This window comes from Aristolochia californica, unplaced genomic scaffold (assembly GCF_029961685.1).
Source record: "Aristolochia californica isolate CCGP_79_NKW_82.1479 unplaced genomic scaffold, dmAriCali1.0.hap1 SCAF_12, whole genome shotgun sequence".
Taxonomy (NCBI): domain Eukaryota; kingdom Viridiplantae; phylum Streptophyta; class Magnoliopsida; order Piperales; family Aristolochiaceae; genus Aristolochia; species Aristolochia californica.
Window position 1 is genome coordinate 27502697 of NW_027181793.1, and position 21450 is coordinate 27524146.

The following is a 21450-nucleotide window of genomic DNA, read 5'->3' on the forward strand; positions in this document are numbered from 1 at the left end:
AGCATGAAATGCAGATTGGTAATAGCACAAGTCACGCATACTGGATTCTATTAATACGAGTCTGCCTCAAGATATTTATGATGTCTATTCATTTATTCACTAGTTACTACTTAATTAGTTCTGTTTCGTTCTAGCAAGGCTCCATTTATTAAAACCTTTGCTTCACTGTCTACGAAAATCTTGGATGAAATACAAGTAATTAACAGAAGAAAACTATGAGAGAGAGTACGAAAAGCATGGCATGATACTAGACAATGTTGTGGGTCAAAGTGAAAGAGAAGGGGTTAATGAAGTGGGTGTTGGGTGGCTGTCTCCTTCAAACTTTGGCTTTGATGTTGCATGAAACGCTCACACTTCAGGATAATTGAAAGGCACTCCCCTTCTATTTCCCCTCTACATCAATTTATGTCAGTCGAAGATGTGAGAACCAAACACTTTGGTGAAAACTTGTCCTTTGCCTCTTGCTTCACTCTTCCTATTTCTTGTTGTTTAATGGAGTAGGGAACGGAAAGTTTCACCTCGATATTGATTCTGAAGATTACCCTTTTTCTTGGCTATCACTTGATAATTAATATAATGGATTATGGGTAAAAGGAATCCCTTGTCTGATTACTTGATGACTGTTGTAAAATATTTACCTAACACGTCTCTGGTTATTGGCTTTTTTTTAATAAATTCTCTTTAACTATTTGAAGATTGCTGTAAAATATTTTTAACATTTTTAATTAATTAATTTTGTAGGTTAATAAAAATTGAACGCCCCCAACGCCCCTTCCACTGTTCAGAACCTTTCTTCGATATCAAAACACATTCAGAACCAGTCAGATTTATCAAGTTTTCAGCTCCTTCGTTATACATGGTTAAGAGTCTGGATACCCCTTAATACACCCTGTAGACACAATTTATACGGACCAGTTGACACCCAACAGAGGCAAGCGACCACAATGATTTTCTCTATCCAAATGGGTGAGCAGAATAGAGCACGAAGATTAGTCAGCCAGTACAATTTCTCTAGTCTGTCTCAAGTGTGAAGCCTAGCTCATGAGCAACTGTTAAACCATACATAAAGGCAGAGGAGATATTCTTGCGCAGTCGAAGCAACACAAAACTACGGGGTTCAAACTAGCCAGTACCGCTACATGAACTGCACTCCTAAACTTTGAGGTATCATCTACTGGCTTCCCGTGACAGGAAGGTACACTCCCTCTGCTGCCAACCATACATTATCAGGGCGTTTATCTCGAACACCACAGACCTGTACCAAACGCCATAAATAAAATGAGGTAAAGCCACCAATCCCCCTCCCCAAGAAATCCTGTAAAAAGATTCAGGCCCAAAGCAGGTTCTTACCTCTTGCTGGCCTCCAGCTATCCGAGTGTACTTCTTGTCATGACTATGTAGGTAACCACCTGTGTCCACGTGTTTCAACCTAATCCTTTGATCTTGCCTCCAATTTTTTCCACTACCCTCAATCTCAAGCCTAAAGCAAAGAACATCAGGCACCACAAACACAGAAAATAACATAAGGAACAGTTTCACAGCATCGAGAGAGATAGTAAAGCACCTCCAGTAATCTCCAGTATCTGAGTCCAAGTCCCCTCCAAAGCAACTCACCTGCACAAGGTCTAACGATTAGTAGAAGTTGAACCAGAGAGATGAGATAGACAGTGAAACTTCAAGCATATAAATAAAATTTTGAGATGTAAAGACTACCTTCAGGCATGCAAAACACACGCAAGGAGTTAACTACTTTTCTTTTCCTCTTTCCTTTATTTATTTACCTACAATCAAAATACCTGACGAGACTTGAACCTACGACCTCATGTTAGAAAGCCATAATAAGGCCATTAACTATTTGTCTCTCCATAGATATAGAAGCAAATGATAGATGTCACAAAAATTCTGTATTCCAGCAAGACAGGTATCAAATTCTTATTAAATGCTTAAATGAGTTCTAAAATTCTTGGTTAGTGGCTATTTGTCTTTCCATAGATATAGAAGCAATGATAGAAGTATTTCTATTTTCCAGAAATTCAACAGAAGCAAAGTGCTTCCATAAGGAATTCAGAGTCTAGACTCAGCTTTCACTACCCAAGAACTCCAATCCTTCAAGTATTAGTGGTCAGTCAGGACTCATCTTCAATGTTGACATTGAGAAGGCCTTTGACGGGTCAGATACACTTCCCTTGACTATACCTTGTTCAGGATGGCCTTTACCACTAAATGGAGGTGTTGGATCCTTAGTTTTATCCCATCAGGCTCCTTTTCCCTCAGAATCAACAGATCTGTTCATGGGTACATTCTAAGGGTCTATGGCAAGGTGATGCACAATCACTATTGCTCTTTAATACTGGGACAAAGCCATTGCCACCCTATACTACCCCTACTTATGGACGACTTTCTTTTTTTGTTCTTTCTTTGAATGCCAATGGATGATTTTCTTTGCCTGCCATCACTACAACTTAACTCAGTATTGGTTTGATAGTGCACTAATGACACAATTTGCTTTACTCACAAGAATCTTGACCAAATTACCAATGTTAATCCCTTTTTCTCCATTTCTCAACACAAATTGGCCAAAATCATCCTTTCTAGAGTTCAAACCTGGAGAGATTTCAGAGACAACTTGTACCTTAGAAGCAGGGCTTTTTCTTTTGTCCAACACTTACAGGGTTTCAAAACTGCCACCTCTTATTATGGTCTTGTCCCCTGGTCTTCTCGATTGCACTGAAGCTATTAAAAGAGAATTCCACAGTAAAGATCATTAACCACTTTTGAAAACCAGTTGGTTAATTGCAAGAAGGTTAGCATGCCAAAAGCATAACAGTCGTCTTGAAATTTAGCTGATTAAACCCATGCAACTTCATGGCAAAGTGGGTATGGAGGTTTCGCTCTGATAACTCAGGAATATGGAGGAAATTATATATAACAAAATACAAAAATAATGAATTACCAAGCTCAAGTCCAGTTTCATTAATGCATTTGGGAACCATGTTCAAAGTGGTACTCATGCTGACATTGGCTTGTTGAATGTATGAAGGAAGTTTCTGTGGCACATGTTTTCCTTAATTTTCCACAAAACTGCTAGAGACCCTCAAATTCAAGTCCAGTGATCTAACTTTACTGATCACCATCAGCCCTCAATTTAAAATGTCCTCCAAGTGATAACAAGGTTTTTGAGGAAATACTACATTGTACCATATTGAAAGTGCTTTACAGGAACAAGCGGTTATCTTTTAGTCTGGAAAAGCAGTTCTTCTAGGTGCAACTATCTCCTCCTAAAACAGCACCTTAATTGGATTGACCGAGCATAATCCCTTCTATGGTCAATCCTGCAGCATCCTAACAGCTCCAAAGGTCACCCAATTCCTCTATGGTAAAATCCTTATTGTTAATCAGTTCAATATACAAAAGAAATGATTGGGAATGAACCATGCAAGCTCTAGAGCAAGAAGAGTAAAAAATACGCCTCCACATTTGACATTTTCCTCCATCATTCAGGTTTAGTGAGGGCTCCCTTGCAAAGTTGAGGTTGACTTAAGCTTCCCCCTCCACTAACATCCTTGAGCAGTCAGTAATGTTTTCTGCTAGTACACTAACTTCAAAAGTGTAGATGCTTACCATTTTTGGGGCTTTTTAAACATTTGGAAGTAGTGAAATATGAGAACATTAACATGCAACACTAGGCAACTTGAGGAGTCCCTAAGAAGGCAATGCAGCAGATCCATTTCCAGGGCACCAAGTACCCAATTTTACCTACTTTCCTAGTTCCATTAGCTTAGCTTGTGACTCCTCTTGGTTGAATGACTTGGGCTTAGCTTTAATTGCAGCTCTAGAGGTAATCTTGGATTGGTTGGTGGGACCAGTGTTGACTTTTTTATATATAATAATGAACAGATGGATCCCAATAAGAGAGCTCCTAGAGGAAGAAATGGTACATGAAGAAAAAATACTAGATGAAAAAGAAAAAGAAAATCAACAAAGCAAGAACCCACAGTAAATAGTGCCAAGTCAAGGTTAGAGGGGAGAAAGGACGGAGAGAGAAGGGAGAGGCAGAATTGCATTCTATACCAGTCCAGTGAATGGGTAGTGGAGGAAAAGATGGTCCACTGTTTGCAAATGCCCACCACAGAGTTTGGCCACACAACATAGGAAATGATTAACTCATGGGTTGGAGAGAGATAGAAACAAGGATGGGAGGGGGGTATGATCTTTAAGATGATGGCCTCAGGAATCTTTTGGTGCAAGTCATAGCCATAAGGAAAAGCATATTGGAAGGTAACCATGTACAGTCCTGAGGTGTCATGCTTCAAGACCATAATATCCTCTCCTGAGCCTCTAGTAAGAGTACCCAAGGACCAGCATTGTCTATTATTATGCAACTTTCAGCTATTTCCTTTATAGAGGAAAAGTTAAGGCCTTGCTCCAAGAGCAATAAATTGGCCTATTGATTCCTTAGCTATAAAGAATTCAACGACTAGTGTGGAGAAACAGATTTACATTAGACTAGCTTTGATCTGCTTCATTGTTTTCTATCATTTGGTACTTTAGATAGTTGTTAACTTTGTTGTCTTTACATTTTAGTCCTATGGTGTATTTGTAAATATTTCTGTTTTTAATAAACCTCCTCATAATGTTCAATAAAAGATCAACCCAAGATTACATACAAATAACAGTACAAAAGAGATTTATGCACACATTTTCAAAAGGAAAATATGATCAGACAGTATATTCAAGGAAAAATGAAATGATAGCAATTAAACTAAATGTTTGATGCTTAAATTCACCATCCTCTAGATCTTTTTTTTTATTTTTTTGGTGGGGGGGGGGGGGGGCGGTAAGGGGGAAAGGAATAACGAGGATTTATTGAGAACAGAAGAAGCAGCAGCATCAACGCATAAGGGAATAGGCCACCCATTCGTTGACAAGAAAAGATGATGCCAGGAAATGGAAAAATTACAGGATAGAACCATGATCTGACCTAAGAAAAACAAAAATCTCCAGGGGGATTACCCCTAGTGCTGCACCAGCCAATGACTAAGAGAGAATCCCCTCCAACAATCAGGGTGTCACAGGGAAGTGCTGTCCAGCTCTAGAACAATTCTTATACAAATAATGGCAAATTTACTTTTTCTGCCAGAGATAATGCAGCATAGCACAATTGCATGTGCCTTTTTCTTGCCTTTCCTTTTCTCACTCATAATTTCATTATCTTAGTTTCTCTCTTGAGATTTAATGAGAAATGAGTAAAAATGTCATAAGAGTGAATAAAACAATGCTCTCAGAAAAAAAGTACCCCCCCAAAAAAAAAAAAAATGGATGTGTCTAACTATAAACAAATGATATCTTGTTTCCATAATAATGCTTTAACACTCGCGAGGTAGTTATATCTGAAAAAATTCATTAAGATTCACTTCTTACAGACCTCAAGATTACTAGTAATAGGTGAAGCATGTAGGTGGCTGTGTAGCCATCTTCGAGTTCGCATATGTTGCAGTCTGAAAATGGTTCCAGATTTTATCACATCCCCTTGTTTCGTAGACGAATCTAGTATGGGCCTCACAATCTGCAAAAATCCACATAAAATTTTAAAAAAAATAATGTCAGACACACCTGACACAGATAAGGCAGACCATTCACGAATCCATGATTCCAGGATGGGAAGTCAAAGAAATAAACGAAACAAAGACGAAGATGATAATGACAGTTGCAACCATGAACAAGCACTCTGCGGGATGTGACAAGGAGCCAAAATCACCAAAGAAATTCATTACTTAAGGGGGCATGAATATTGATTTTAAAATTAGAAAAGGCAACACTACCGAGAATTGAGTAATGGGACCTTATAGTGGGAGAAGATCAAAGTAAAGTCCATATCTCACTATTGGTTTAAGCTCCTAAAAGAACAGAAACAGGTAAATGGTAAATCGTGGTTCATTAAATATTCAACAGAACCAAATAAATTTTCACTACTCATTCTATTTATGTAAGCCCCTTTAACGTTAAAGGCATTATTGTATGCCCAAGTAGTATTCCAGTTCCCTTAATCAATAAAATATAACCTCACGTAAATGTATGCCCTAAAAGTCGGAGTGTTACAATCCTTCTACTGAATCAAACTTCAGACAGCAGACTGGAAAACGATCAAAGGCACTATACTTCATGAAATTAAAAAACACTTGCACCAATTATAATGAAAGAAAGAAAGAAAAGTATAACAGTACAAGATAGCCACACGCAGAGGAGAAAATGGCTGAGAAGACTTACCCAGTAGCTATTTGAATCATCAACATTTGGAAAACCGGTGACAGATTGTTGTCCGCTTCCGGATCCGTACGGCACTTCGTGGGAATGGAGCCGGAACTTGGTCTTCTCATGCATCAACTTAAGAACGGTGCCGTACGTAATCTATCAAAACAGAAATAAAAGCAATTACGCCTAAGATAGAATTCCAATGAAAAAGTAAGAAAAGGGGCTTTTTAGGCTGCACATAAGATAAATACTTCAACGCCCTCAGCGGCAGCGGAAGCTGGAAGAGGGGAAGATTCCTCTAGATCAAGGCCGAGATAGAGAAACAAAGCGAGAGCGAACATGGAGAGCGCCATGAAGAAGAGGAAAGTGAGGAACCAGGTTTGTTGCCAGAAAGGGAAATCCTGGGGGGGTGATTCTCTATAGATGATCCGAGCACGGCCCGCTAGGGCTCTAGACGATGAAGAAGAAGACTGTTCTTGTTGTTGAGCTTTTCTACGAGAAAGGGCCTGTGGCCCGGAAGGAGCCACGACTCTTCCGCCTGAACTCTCCAGAGAGAGGATCAGATCAGTGATTGCTCAGCACATAGAGAGAGAGGGAGAGGGAGAGAGAGAGAGAGAGAGAGATCGAATTTCTTTCTCTCTGTGAATATTAATTGTCGGAGTGCGGTACTGATTGGTCGAATGTTCTTCTTTCGCGGCGTTTTATTTCCTTCGTTCCGACCTCGGTCTCGGCCCTTTCCCTACGTCGCCGGAGAGAAAGCTGAAACTTGAAAACTTCGTGAAACATTGCCACGCCCGCTGAGTTTCTATCAACGAATGAGACTCAAACACGTAGATTACGAGTGACGTGGGTGGAATCCATTGGAAGGGAGACTACAAATTCCTCTGGGATGGGCTGGGCTTGGTCAGACCACCTGTATTGGACCCGCACATAAATAGCCGTGGGCTGGCTCACGCTTCAAGCAACCGCCGCAGAAGACAAATTCGAGAATACTTGAATCCCAGCCAAATTCGAGAATACTCAAAACTTTAAAGATGATGCGATTTAGAAGACGGGAAAAACGGAGTTTAATCTTAATCAGAGGCGTGATTAATTATTAGGTTTTTTCTAACATAATTTCTCACCTATTATAAAATCCATTTTAGGATACCGTTTTTTGGCTATTTTCCTTTTAATAAATTTAAATAATTATTTTCTTTCTTTTTTTTTAGCTTAAATTCTAAAATGAAAATATTTTATTAAATGGTTAACATAGGGAGAGATAAAAAAAAAGGGTCAATAAGTCAAACTTAGTATGATCATCAAATAAGGCATTGTTTGACGTTGCTTGTTTAGAGTTGTTTTTAAAATTAAAGCTCTTTTAGAAATATATATATATATATATATATATATATATATATATATATATATATATATATATGTAGAATGAGTAGTTCCACATATAGTATTTATTTACTTAATTATTAAATATTAGAATGGGTAATCGAGTAAATAGTTGGAATTAAATCGTTCTAATTTATAACAAAATACTTAAATGAATATTAAAAAATCATTAGAATCAAGTGTTATCTCAAAGACGAATTAATTCAAACAAAAAATACCTAATCATTATTATATATAAATAGATAATTCATTAATCGGGTATAAAAGTGACCCGACCCACCGACATCGACTTTTTTGTTTTTTTGAGTTAAAGAGTACTGATGAGTGGGGTCATAGGTGAGAACCTAATGTGAACAGATTATGAAGTTGGAAGACCAAGACCAAGACCAAGAGCTGTTTAATTCAGGTATTTAAAATGTGACTAGTCTGTTCTTGATAGAGATAGATATAGCGATAAATATAGTAATAGATAAAAGATAATGATAAAGATAACGATAAAGATAAATATAATTAATGATTAAATTAAACTTAAACTTAAAATTATAGAGTCTTTATCATCTACAATCTCTCTTTGTAATTTTATAAATAATTTATTTTATAATTCCCATGTATAATATGGGGGAGTCGGGGGTTAGGTTTTATCAAACTTTTCCCTTTGAAAAGCCCATTGCACATAAGATGTTAATTTTACTTGTTAGGATTTAGGCCTGAAAGCAGATTTGTTGTTACTGATAATGTAATATCGTTAACTCTTGTTTTTAATTCATACGAGGCCACGCTTTGGATGAAGTCCCAAGTACAATTTCCTCGGCCGTCACCTCTATGAGCTTTCTTTATGGGTTCTTCAAGTCCAGTCTAGATAGAAAAGTCTAACCGTACTTACCTTTCGAAGTAATAATACTCGTGACGTCATGCTAATGGGAAGCCTACGTTTGGGCACCCTTTCCCGTCGACAGGAGCCAACGTGATTAATCCGGCATGCCAAACGAGTAAGATGGGGTAGTCCAAGGGGTTGCGTATAACCAAGCGGGTTCGTGAGACGCTCTCCGGTTCGATATCCAAATAATGTTCATTCAAGCTGAGTTCGACCAAACTATAGTTCAATTCAAAAACTCGTGAGCCGGCTCGTTAAATGGCTCGAGAGTCGGGAGCGGGAGCAGGGGAGATTCTTTCTCCCCTTGTCACCGTTGAGCCCCTCCCGTCCATCGTTGTGGCCACCTATGTCACTGTCGATAGCTACTCACCGGTGCCGCTTGAGCCCCTTCGCTCCGCGTCGTCTCGACGGAAAACTAGAGTCCAGAGAGACCTAAGTTGAGATAAATAAACAAGTGAAAAAAAAACTCTTTCACACGTGTGAGATCATAAACAAGTGAAAAAAAACTCTCTCCCTTTCTCGTGGCTCTTGAAGAAATTAAAAAGACATTTTAGTAGAAATACTTTTCTAGAAACTAGTAGTGGTTTTTTCAAGAAATATTGAACAGACATTTTTAGTAGAAATACGTTTTTAGGGACTATTACTGCTTCATGTTTTTTGGAAACATTTTTCTAATTAGAAATTCTTATTAAAAAATTATATAATTTTATAAGTAAGATTTCCCTGCAAAGATGGGCTAAAAAAACATATAGAAAACTTTTGAATTAGTATTTGACAGTTGATACTATAATAATTTTAGCATGAGGCAATTTTTATATCAATTTTGTGTTTGACATTTTATTTGATTAAAAATTTATCGTTAAGTATAGTAATATATTAGATTGATTATTAATTTTTATTTATTTCCCTAGAAGTGGCAATAAGAGGTCCATTTAAATTTCCTAAGAAAATTTTAAATAATTCTTGTAATTTTCTAGTAAGTCTCTAATAGTAATAAGATTTTATTTAAAAGTTTTTTTTTGGAAATATGTATCCTAGGAAAAACATTTCTAATTTTTCCTAGAATATAAATTTTCAACCAGGGGCACTAAGGAGGTCATAGAAACTTTATGGCCAAATTCAAAAATTACAAAATAAGTTAGACAACATTCAGGGTAAAAAAGATTAATATTGGTGGGTTCTAATCTATTATCAAGATTCAGTCCCGAACCTCTCCTATCACTCTTTTTTAAAATGTATACATAATTTTATAGATAGTTTATTTGACATATATTTTATGTAGAATATTAAATATAGGTTAACCTCAAACTCGGTTAAAATTATTAGGTTTGAGCTCAATTACAATTTTAGGGTCGACGCTAGGTCGACTCGAACTCGAGTTCGAAACATTTCAATCAAGTTTGACTCGAACATAGGAAGGTTCAGACTTAGTTGGATTCGATGTTACCCTTATGCCGAATTTTAAGTAGAGGTCATGCCTAATTTTATGTAAAATATATTCCCAATTTTATGTAAAATATATACATAAATTTATATACAATTTATTTGACATGTATTTTTTAAAAAGTTTTAAATATATGTTGGAACTCGAACTCGAGATATATAATTTTTGAAAAGTTTTAAATAAATGTTGGAGCTCGACTTGGTTAAAATTATTGGGCTCGAGCTCGATAACAATTTTAGGCTCGAGGCTAAGTTCGGCTTGAACTCAATTTTAAAATATTTAAATCATGCTCGACTTAAACATAGACATGTTCAGGTTTAGCTTGGCTTGATGCTACCCCTAGTCGTCTGTCTCAAAAAGGACGACGAACTAAAAAACTATACATCTTTGATGAAGCGTCAACGTAGTAGGGGAGGGCGGCTTTCGACACGGATGTGGAAAATTTGGAGGTGGATACAGAAAAAAGTCTTTGTGGAAGTCTATTTCAATTTACAAGTCATCAACGTTGTGGAATTAAAGCCCTGGTAATTTACTCTGGGAACTTCTAGATTTGATTGCGGCAAATATCTATATCGAATTCAAGCTCGTAAAGTGGTCTAAAATCCTCTCCCGGGAATGTGTAAATCAACGTTAGGCCAATGATGGTGTACTGGAAAACTTAAAACGAAAGGAATTTTTTTTTTTGGGGCCAGAAGAGAAGAAAAAGAAAAGTCAAATGTGATTATCATTTGTTGTTTTGCACATTGAAGGGTCCTTTTATCTAGTGTGTGTCACGCATTGACGAGGGTGAACGGTGGAACCAAAGAAAGTGGAAAAATTGATATTTTAATTTCAGCTGACGCCGCCCTCAGTTATGCAGGTGACGCTTCATTGGGTTGTTGTGAATGGGAGTTGATGGAAAACATTTAAATTGTGTTTCTGTTTGAAATAGAATTTATCAATTAACAAAGACTGGGGTGGTACTCACAACGACTGTGTTTAATTAACATTGATAAGAGTTTCTAGTTACATCCACTGACCAACTTTTGCTGAAGTTTCAAAGTGGCGTACGCCAAATAGAACAATTTCTAACGAGGAAGATTGACAAGGGAGCGAACGACTGCAGCAGCTAATGCCGCTGTGAAACTTGGGTCTTTAGTTAAGGAGGCCACATAATGATTCAAGTCACTTCTAACATGGCTGCTGTTCCCTTTAACATTGCTCGGGCTGCTGATCTTATTTGCTTCATTTTGTTGATGTGTTTTCACCTCCATGGGGGAATCCGATAGATTGAGGTCAAGGGTGACAGTCCGTTGCAGAGGGTTGCAGGTGGTCGGTGAGCAGATGACAGAACTAGGCGGCGAAGGGGTCGAAGAATTGAAGACGCCAGGGGGGTGAGTGTGCTCTCCTTCATAAGTTGCCACAAGAATCGACTTGTCGTCGACGCATCGTTGTACCTGGAAAACAGATCATGATAATTTATGGATCCATCGAATTGAAGAACAAGTGCATTTTTTATTGCCAGAAAGTGCCAACAGAATTCAATAACTGAAGTTTGCGATATCAATATTGACTGTTTGTCGCTTTTCCACCAGAAGAACAAAAGAGGACTTCCAAAGAGTCACTCAGAAAAATTATTTACCTTCTTTTTGACAGGGCAACCTGGCGCAGAGGAGCACTTGAAGTAAGCTCGAGGAGATGGGTTATCCTTTGTCACCTTTTGTCCATACTTCCTCCATTGGTACCCATCTTTAACGATCTAAACAATTACCAACCAGAGCAGAAAAAAATCACGATTAAATTCACATTTAGAACTGATTTCGCCTCTTCTGGGTGTTTGAGTAGTTATAAAAGAGTTACCAAGGTATCTTCTGTTCCTTCTGTTCTCACAAGCACTTGCGAGCACTTGGCTTTCAGAGGTACACTGGCCTGTCTCTTGCAAAAGTCTTGGCTGGAGCTACTCTCTGTGGGTGTTCCCATCTCGAATGGGTTCTTCCTCTTCAAGTAGGCTTGGAGAGTGTTGCAGTTGTTGTTCATCGCCTCGAGCATGGCATTCAGGTGGTCATTCTCTCTATACAGACGCTGTACCTCGGCTTCTAGAGCTAGCACCTGAATTCAAGATCACGAAGTGGAGAATTCGTTGGCTATGAGGTTCTTGCAGCAGCAAAGGAAATTATATGAAACATGTCATTCAATTTGCTTGTGGAACTTCTTGTTATTACTTGAACAGGCTATGAAGCGGTCAAACTAGGACCAGGTATGTTTGGTATACTTTCTTCCCTCATCCAGAACCTCAATTCTATGAGAAGAGCCTGGCAACTTCTCTGTTCGAGATGTATTTCTCATTTTCTTCAAAAGAGAGCAAAAACAAAAAAATAAAAAATAAAAATGAAAGAGGACGAAGAAAAACTAAATACCTTGTATTTCACAGAAACATCTTCTCGAGTATGATCCATATCTTCCTGATTAAGTATTTTGTGCTTGCTAGGAGACTGAAGAAATAGAATTCAAAAACAGATTCAACGATCGTATCACGATAACGCATATTAACGGCAAGAAAACAAATTAAAGAGTTGCTTGCGGGGTATTTTCTCTCACATAGAGGTCAAGCCCTAAAAACACATCAGTGAAGGCATCGTCTCCCATGAACTTAATTCCTCTTCTTCACTTTCCGCCCTCTGGCCGCTTTCTTGTTTCTTTTCGTCTCACCGGCTATCCTCCCGTTGCCCACAGTAAAAGGAGATGAGGTTTTGCTTTGCTCGCATTCTCTGATTCTCACAAGCTGCAGATTCCTGGCATTTAAAGAATCGACATCACGTAGAGACCAGTGTTAGTAGGATTGCCGATGTCACTAACCTGACGCCATCCCTCCTGCGTCACCGCGCTTCGTTCTTTCTTTCTACATATTAGCTTTTACCTACTTCAACTCATTAATCTTCTCCCCGGTCCCTCAGGTCCATCCTCGTTTGTCTCGAGAAGCCGGGTCCCGCCGCCAGCGAACGGCCACCGTTGGCCGTGCAGAAACATATACGGCGTTTCTGAATTTTCTTCCATGCCGGATTTGACAAGCATTACGCGCTGAAGTGACTCGGGCATTTCATCATCCACCTGACGTATGCAAGCTACGCAAACCTCCGCTCATCTATCACTCTCTTCTCCGTGGGTCCGACGACGTTTACCACTGCCTGCAACGAGCAACACGATAGTCTCTGTTTTTTTCACAATCATTTCCGTGTCTCTAATTAATAAGACGGGAAGCAGATGTTACAGGTCGTGAATACTGAATAATCTGAATTCTAAGGCGTAGCCTCTTAGAATTGTCAAAAGACAGGGTCCTTATGGGAAGAAGCACGCGACCCTTCACCGGGGAAAATGGTAAGAATCGGGAAACTAGTCAAATTCAAAGTGGAAACGGAGAGAGCAATCATATTAAACAAATGGGAGGAAGTTTAAGCAGAAGTGAGGAGGCTTAAAAAACAGGACAGTGAAGTGATTAGAGTTGGACACAGAAGGGGGAGCGTGGAAGAGAACGCGAGCGTGTAGGATAAGCATCACCACACGGGGTCGGCGCTTGAGGATGAGGAGAAGCAAGTCTTTATTTAGCAGCGGTCAACGCACGTCTGAAGTCAATGTAGCGGATGGCAGACAAGACATTCATATAAACACGGGAAGTTTGAAACTTGGCCCGGGTTGCTTTTCGTTTTAACGATGGATAAGATATTGCCATTCAGCCTGGATATCGGCCGCAAAAAATTGGTGACCTGGAACCTTTGTCGTGGTTGAATGACGAGTTGTCAGGTGGCAGTGCCCAAAAACGAACAGAAATATGTTATGCTAAAAAGATAAGGGAAATATTTTTAAACTTAGCTGCTTATTTTCGAATAATTTAATTGATAATTAATGAAAAAAATATTTCAAAAATAAAAAGCCACTCCCAAAATGCTAGGGAGCATAATCAAGAATAAAAATTCAATTTCTATTATCTTTTCTCATTCACATCGTCAACTTAAATAGCCGTTTTATAAACTATATATAGAGAGTTTAAGAGTGATTAACAGGATTAAAAAATCATATAATTACAGAGATTACATAATATATATTGAGAAGGCAAAAATATATTTCTTCATAAGGGAAGAAATCTCAACACTCACCCTCAAGTTGGTGCATAGATATCAATCATGCCCAACTTGTCGAAACAATTGTTAAAAGCTCGATAAGACATTGCCTTGGTCAGCACATCGACAAGTTGATCTTGAGACCAAACATGAGAGACTTTAATAATTCTTGCTTCTAACTTTTCCTTAATAAAGTACCTATCAACTTCAACATGTTTAATTCTATCATGTTAGACTGGATTGTGGGCAATATCACATGTTGCCTTACTATCACAATATAATTTCATAGGACTTGTCTGCTCAATATATAGTTCTTGTATGAAATTTTTGATCTATAATAATTTACATATTGCTTTGGTAATTCCCCTGTATTCGGTTTCAGTTGACGATCTAACCACCACCTCTTGTTTCTTACTTCTCCAAGTGACCAAATTTCCCCTACAAATGTAAAGTATCTAGATGTAGATCGTTGATCCTCTATTGACCCAGCCCAATCAACATCAATATAACCTTCAATTTTCAAGTCGCCTCCTTTTTTTAAATAAAATTCCTTTCACTGGAGATGATTTGATGATTTCAAGTAGCGCAATATACAATTGAAGACATTCATATCTTCTGCACTTGGAGAGTGCATAAATTAACTAGCCACACTTAGTACATAAGCTAAATCTGGTCTAATATGTACAAGATACATTAACCTCCCGACTAGTCTCTGATAATATTCTTTGTTAGCAATGACTTGATCTAAATGTGTTCTCAGTTTTAGATTTTCTTCCCCTGGAGTACTGACTGGATTACATGTTATACCAGTTTCTTTCAACAAGTCCAAAACATATTTTCATTGAGATAGAAAAATTCCTTCATTCGATCTTGACACTTCAATACCAAGAAAATATTATAAGTGGCCAAGATCTTTCATTTTAAACTATCTGGCAAGATGACTTTGCAATGCTTTCTTTTCTTCTAAATCATTCTCAGTTACTATCATATCATCAACATACACAATAAGAGTTATGATTGTTTCCTTTTTAGATTTTAGGAAGAGAGTATGATCCGAGTTGTTTTGCTTGTATTCGATAGATTTCAAAAAATTGGTGAACCTTCCAAACCACGCCATTGGGGACTGCTTCAAACCATATAGGGACTTCCTCACTTTACATACCTGTTTGCATCCTTTGGTTTGCATAATACATCCAGGAGGTAATTCCACATATACTTCTTCTTAGAAAACTCCACGCAAAAATGTTTTTTAATATCAAACTGATATAAGGGCCGGTCAAAATTCACAGCCAAAGATAGTAAAATTCGAATAGTATTGATTTTGGCCACTGGTGCGAATGTCTCCATGTAATTAATCCTGTAAGATTGAGTATATCCTTTGACAACAAGTCTTGTTTTGAACCTTTCAATGGTGCTATCGACTTCATATTTAATGGTAAATACCCACCTGCATCCAATTGGTGTCTTTCCTACATGTAAGTCAACCATTTCCCATGTCGAATTCTTTTGGAGGGACCTCATTTTTTCATTCATAACTTCTTTCCACTTAGGATCTTTCAAGGCTTCCTACACACTATTAAGAATAAATATAGCAGATAATTTATTCATAAATGCTTCATTTGCCTTTGACTATCTATGATAAGAGACAAAATTATACATGGGATACTGAGATTTAGAGGTGAGAAGAGGTTCATAATTAACTCTAGGTTTTCCTCTTGTGGTTCGATGAGGTAGCACTATTAGTTGAGTTTTGGAACTTACTTGAGGCTCAGACATGGACTTGAACTCAGAAAGCAATTGATCTACTGGTACATTATGAATGGGAGAAGATATCGGCTGAGACTCTGGTTGCATCACTTCCATCTAGTCTTGACTGTCTCCATCTTGTGAATCATGCTCAATTGCTTGATTGTCTCTATCCTGTGAATCATGCTCATTTGTATCATTTTGATGTTCTCTGTTGTAATATGAATACTTACCACTTGTAGTATCCAAGGTGTCCAAATGATGATTAAGGGTCTGCAATTCAATCATGATCTCCCCCTGAATTGAAGATTCGGGAGTAGAATAACACATGTTATCTTGGTGAAATACTACATTAAGAGTGGTATGTAATTTACGAGAGGGAGGATGATAACAACGATAGCCTTCTGATGTTGAGCACAACCAACAAAGACACACTTGAGAGTTCAGGGTTCCAATTTATTTTTCAATGGCTTATGGAGATAAACAAAGGCTACACACCCAAAAGCTCTAGGTGGCAAATTCGACACAGTAGGTGAACTTATGGTTTTAAGAAGAATACTTAAGGGAGTCTGAAATTGTAACGCACTTGAGGGTATTCGGCTGATAAGATAAGTTGTAGTTGTGATGGCTTCACCCTAGTAACTAGCTGACATATGACCTTTAAACAAGGAATCACAAATAACCTCAAGAAGGTGGCATTTCCTTCGCTCTGCAACCCTATTTTGTTGAGGGGTGCACGTACAAGTAGTTTGATGAGTAATAACATGATCATCTAGATATTTTTTCAAACTTTGGTTAACAAATTCTCAACCATTGTCACTGCGGATAATTTATACTGTAGAATGGTACTAAGTGGCTATCATTCTGTGAAATTGTTTGAACAACGAATTAACTTCACTTTTTGATTTCATTAAGCCAATCCAAGTCGTATGGGTGTGATAATAAAAAAAGGAAACAAATCACCGTTTATCACTAAGAGAGGCTATATTTGCAGGACCCCATACACCAGATTGGATAATCATAAAGGGTGTTGAACTCCTATTCATGCTTATTTGAAATGGAATATGATTGTTTTTAGCCAATTCACATACCTCACACTTAAAATCTGAAATAGATAATCTAGCAAAGATTTTTGGAAACAATTTCTTTAAATAGCCAAAGGGTGAGTGACCCAACCGTTTATGCCATAACTAAATCTCAAAATCTGCGGATATACTCACGGAGAATGCTTGAGCTAACTGATGAAAACTCTCTAGCTTCAGATCAAGGTAATAAAGCTTCCCCCTTCTAGTACCTAACCAATTGTCTTCCGAGTTTGAATGTCCTTAAAAACACAACAATTAGGCCAAAAAATCACAAGACAATGTAGAGTGCGAGTTATATGACCACTGATAATAAATTGTGATTAAGGGTTTGAACAACTAATATAGAATTAAGACTTAAATTTTTAGTGAGGGTGATGAAACCTTCTCGAATAACGCGAGATGGAGTACCATTTGTTGTAGATATGATATGTTATTCAGATGGTTTCATAATTTTAACATGACGATTGTCATGTCAAATGTCATATGATCAGTAGCACCAGAATCAATTATCCATTAACTATTTCTACTAGTAGCGGAAGTATTAACAACCTTACCAGATGTAACAATTATAACTAATGCCCTCCTTCTACTGCCAGAGGGTTCTACTACTGCAACAGAAGCCTGATTATTTTGTTTAGTGTTTCATTTGAAAGGCGCTTTGGTAGGATCCCACCATTTTGGAAACCCAATAAGTACATAGCATCTTATCTTTGTATGCCCAGTCTCACCATAGTGAGTACAAATATGCTCTGGTTTTGATTCATTCAACATTATGCAAGAAAATCGGTGATTATTAGAATAAAATCACCCACAGAACTGGTCTGGTTCGTTTTTTGCAACTGTTTTTTTTGTCTCGATTTGGTTCGAGTTTGGATCTGGATTTGGTCTGAATCGTTGGGTTGACCAGGTTTAGGTCTCTGATTTCGGTCCGGCCCGGTCTGCTTTCTATTTGCTGGGTTGACCTGGTTTGGGCCTTTGATCGTGGTCAGGTCTGAGCCCGGGTCACTCGGCGAATAACTGTCTTCGTCAAGACTGTACTTTGCCCTTTCTTCGCCAATCGAGCTAGTGGTGCAGTTTGTTGGGAGACTGAACGGTGGCTTGGCGTCGGCGAGATTTGGAAATTCCGCCAGTCTTCTCTGACAGTAGTTCTATTCGTGGCAACGGTAGAGGAGAGTCTCCCACTTCGTCGGGCTGGTGATGCGTTGGAAGGCCGAGTGGTGGTTTGACAGTGTTCGAAAATTCCGTTGGTCTTCACAGACGACGGTTATGTTCATGGTGACGGCAGAGGAGACTCTCCTTCTTCATCGGGCTTGTGATGCGCTGGTAGGCCGAGCTCTTCGGCTTCGGTGATGGCCTGGTTTTGTCGGTGACAGCAGAGGAGGCAACAGTGTGTCGCCTTCGTTGGGATAATGGTGAGATCGTCGACGATGTTCGAGAATAAAGTTGGTTTAAACTAGCTCTTCATTCACTGTAACTACAGAGCAGACTTGCTCTATTATTTTCGGTGACAGAGTTGCTGCTCTGTTCTTCGACGATTGGAGGAGGATTTTCCTGCTCCGATACCTACTCAAGAATAAAAATTCAATTTCTGTTATCTTTTCTCATTCACATTGTCAGTTTAAATAACCATTTTATGAACTATACATAGAGAGTTCAAGAGTGATTAGCGGGATTACAAAATCACATAATTATAGAGATTATAGAATATGAATTGAGAAGGTAAGAGTATATTTCTTCATAAGGGAAAAAATCTCAACAAGCATATTCTTCTCATTCTCAAACAGACCAATATCCAATGAGGGAACCATGATTGCAATTTATATTCAAGTTACTACATTATTTGCACATAAATTTGTCATCAAAGTCCCCCCTCTTTCTTTTGGCTATAGGTGGTCACTCTCTCGTGGCGCAACAAAAGTTGTATTTTTCAAAGAAATGGGCGCTTCACCTACAATTATTTCTAAGTTCCTGTCCCTTTCTTTGCATTCTACCAGAGGACTTGAATATATTTTCAGATTTTGAGGTTGTTATTAAAGGGCAGATGAGTTTTTGTAGTTTGACTTGTTCTAATATCGTATAAATTCTTTTTTATTTATGGTTAGTTAAATTAGTTGAATCTTCCATAAGAATATGACTCTTTTGAATTATCCTTTTGTTAGGTGATTCTTTTTGTAAAATTGTAGTATATATATGATTTTAATTTATTAGAAAATTCGTTGTTCAGTTCAACAAATAGCAATTTGTCATATGGTATCAGAGCAACACACTAATCCTTTTCTTTTTTCTGCATTTGCTTTCTTCTAGAATTTTTTTGAGTTTTCTTGTCCTTTTGTTTCGTTCTTGACATCATCGATCACCACTTCTGGTGCTTGCTTCTCTTGTCCCATCTTCCTTTGCTTCTACCTTGGTATTGTAAAGAGGAGTTCCAGGCCTCGGTAGTTATTCAAACACATGGCCTCACTTCTATTCAGAACACCATAGATGCTACCAAAGGCATGTTTAGGTGCCTAAATCTCCACAAGATAGACATGCTCTAGTAACTTAGGCCTCACAGTCAATTGGGATAAGCCAGTACTATTTTCGTTTTTTATCCATTGATTGCATCCCTGTGAATTATTTTTTCCACCGACCACACTGCTAGGAATTTCGGGGCGACATATCCTCTGGTTCCCCTTATGTATGAAGTCGTTTGAGTCTGGTTTGCATCAAGCCACTTTGCTAGTCTGAAGTTAGAGATCATTGGCAAGAAAATGTCATCCAGAAGCACATTTTTGAAGCTTGAATCACAGTGGATGAGTGTTGGTTGAGTTTGTATCGGTTGAGTGTCATGCGCTCAGTACTGTTGAGTGTTGAGCACTCAATACCGTATCAGTTGCATTTTTTCCACCAACAAAGGCAACATTCTACAACTCAATACCATAGTGGTTTATTTCTCCTTGCGTAAGGTCAAACACAAAGTCTCTAATTTTCCATTCGATCGATTAGCTAGAAGAAAAAACACTTTTCATTTGATCTCTGCAAAACTTCCAGACTTCTGATTCAGAGAGCATCATTGATCTCTTTCTTCTTTCCCCAACAATCACTATGACCACTATAAACGAAACTCCAAATACTCCAGTACACTCAACATTACGTAACACCAAGAAATTTCATTTTATTACCATAAAAATTCTACACAAACTCCTTTCCAACTCACCTCTATCAACTCATGGAAGGCTTTGTTTGAAACTTTCTTCACCGGGTATCATATCTTTTAGTACATATATGGCTCCAAAACCTGTCCACCGAAGACCCTCACTACAAGCCTCTCTCCAACACCAAATCCAACTTACAATGTTTGTGTTTGACAAGATCGACTGATCCTTAATGCCCTCATCGATTCTCTGTCCCCTACAATTTATCTCATCCATTGCTCGAGCCACCACCTTTCGAGAAGTATGGACTATTCTTGCCAATGTATACACCAAACTATCTTGTGGACACATCAAACAAGTTAAAAATCTTCTAAAAAATCCCACCAAAGGTACTATGAATATTAAAAAATTTCTTCAATATATTAAATCCCATGTAGATGAACTTGTCATACTAGGAGCACTAATGGATGAGGAAGATTTTACAAAGAAGATCTTGGATGGAGTGACAGATGACTACAAAGAGTTTGCCTGTATTGTTCAAGCTCGAGATACATCCATCACCTTTGATGAGATTCATGAGAAACTTCTATCTATTGAAGCATCCATTCACGCAAACATAAAGATTGATGCACATCTTCCGATCATTGAAAATCCAATGAATCGAACAAATACCACTTGGCGCCCACCCAAGTCCAACAACAACTAGCGACCACCCTTTTAATGTCCTACTGGTCACGCAGGCTAGCGCCCATCGCCTAACAAACTTGGTCGATCGCCCATGACTACCAACTCAGGTGCTTCAACTTACAACAGCTTTCCTCAACCTCGCCTATTTTTGGAGTTTTGTCAGATTTGTGGTATCCAAGGGAACTCAGCAAAGCGATGTCCATCATTTCAGCACATACCAATTCATTCATCCAACAAAGGATCTCCACCTTCTAATAGTCAATCCAACTTGGTTACTTGATAGTGAAGCATTTCTCCATGTCACAAAAACAATCTAACTTGGTTACTTGATAGTGAAACATTTATCCATGTCACTTATCTCTTTATACACCTAATACTAGCTTTGACGATGTGATGATTAGCGATGGCACTAGTTTCTCCATCACCCAGACTGGTTATATCTCTCTTCTAACTCCCACTATTACCTTTGCTCTGAATGATGTCCTTTGTGTATCGACCAATCAAAAGAATTTTATTTCTGTGTCTCAATTTTGTATTACTAATAATGCTTTTGTTGAATTTTTGCCATCTTCTTTTCATGTGAAAGATCTTTGCACGGGGGCAATCTGTTTGACAGGCAGCACTAGAGATGGAGTGTATGAATGACATGCTAGTAAATCTATGTATTCTCCGATTCTTGCTTTCTCTCATGTCAAAACCACATCATCCAATTTGGTATAATCGATTAGGTCATCCCAATTTTCCCATTTTG

At 38.2% G+C, this 21450-nt stretch overlaps 2 protein-coding genes across 2 annotated transcripts; both read right to left on the reverse strand.

The window, feature by feature from the left end:
* Positions 1 to 948: 948 nt before the first annotated feature.
* Positions 949 to 7013, reverse strand: LOC137945688 (stromal cell-derived factor 2-like protein). Its single transcript, XM_068791665.1, has 6 exons — positions 6504 to 7013; positions 6268 to 6408; positions 5426 to 5566; positions 1565 to 1614; positions 1351 to 1480; positions 949 to 1255 (listed from the first exon to the last, which is right to left on the reverse strand). Exons 1-6 carry the CDS (start codon positions 6603 to 6605, stop codon positions 1172 to 1174), a joined length of 648 nt encoding a protein of 215 aa, XP_068647766.1. The 5' UTR covers positions 6606 to 7013; the 3' UTR covers positions 949 to 1171.
* Positions 7014 to 10886: 3873 nt separating this feature from the next.
* On the reverse strand, positions 10887 to 12623 carry LOC137946929 (probable WRKY transcription factor 40). Its single transcript, XM_068793210.1, has 5 exons — positions 12531 to 12623; positions 12350 to 12424; positions 11793 to 12041; positions 11575 to 11691; positions 10887 to 11389 (listed from the first exon to the last, which is right to left on the reverse strand). The coding sequence occupies exons 1-5, from the start codon at positions 12576 to 12578 to the stop codon at positions 11021 to 11023; spliced, it is 858 nt and encodes a 285-aa protein (XP_068649311.1). The 5' UTR covers positions 12579 to 12623; the 3' UTR covers positions 10887 to 11020.
* Positions 12624 to 21450: the final 8827 nt, after the last annotated feature.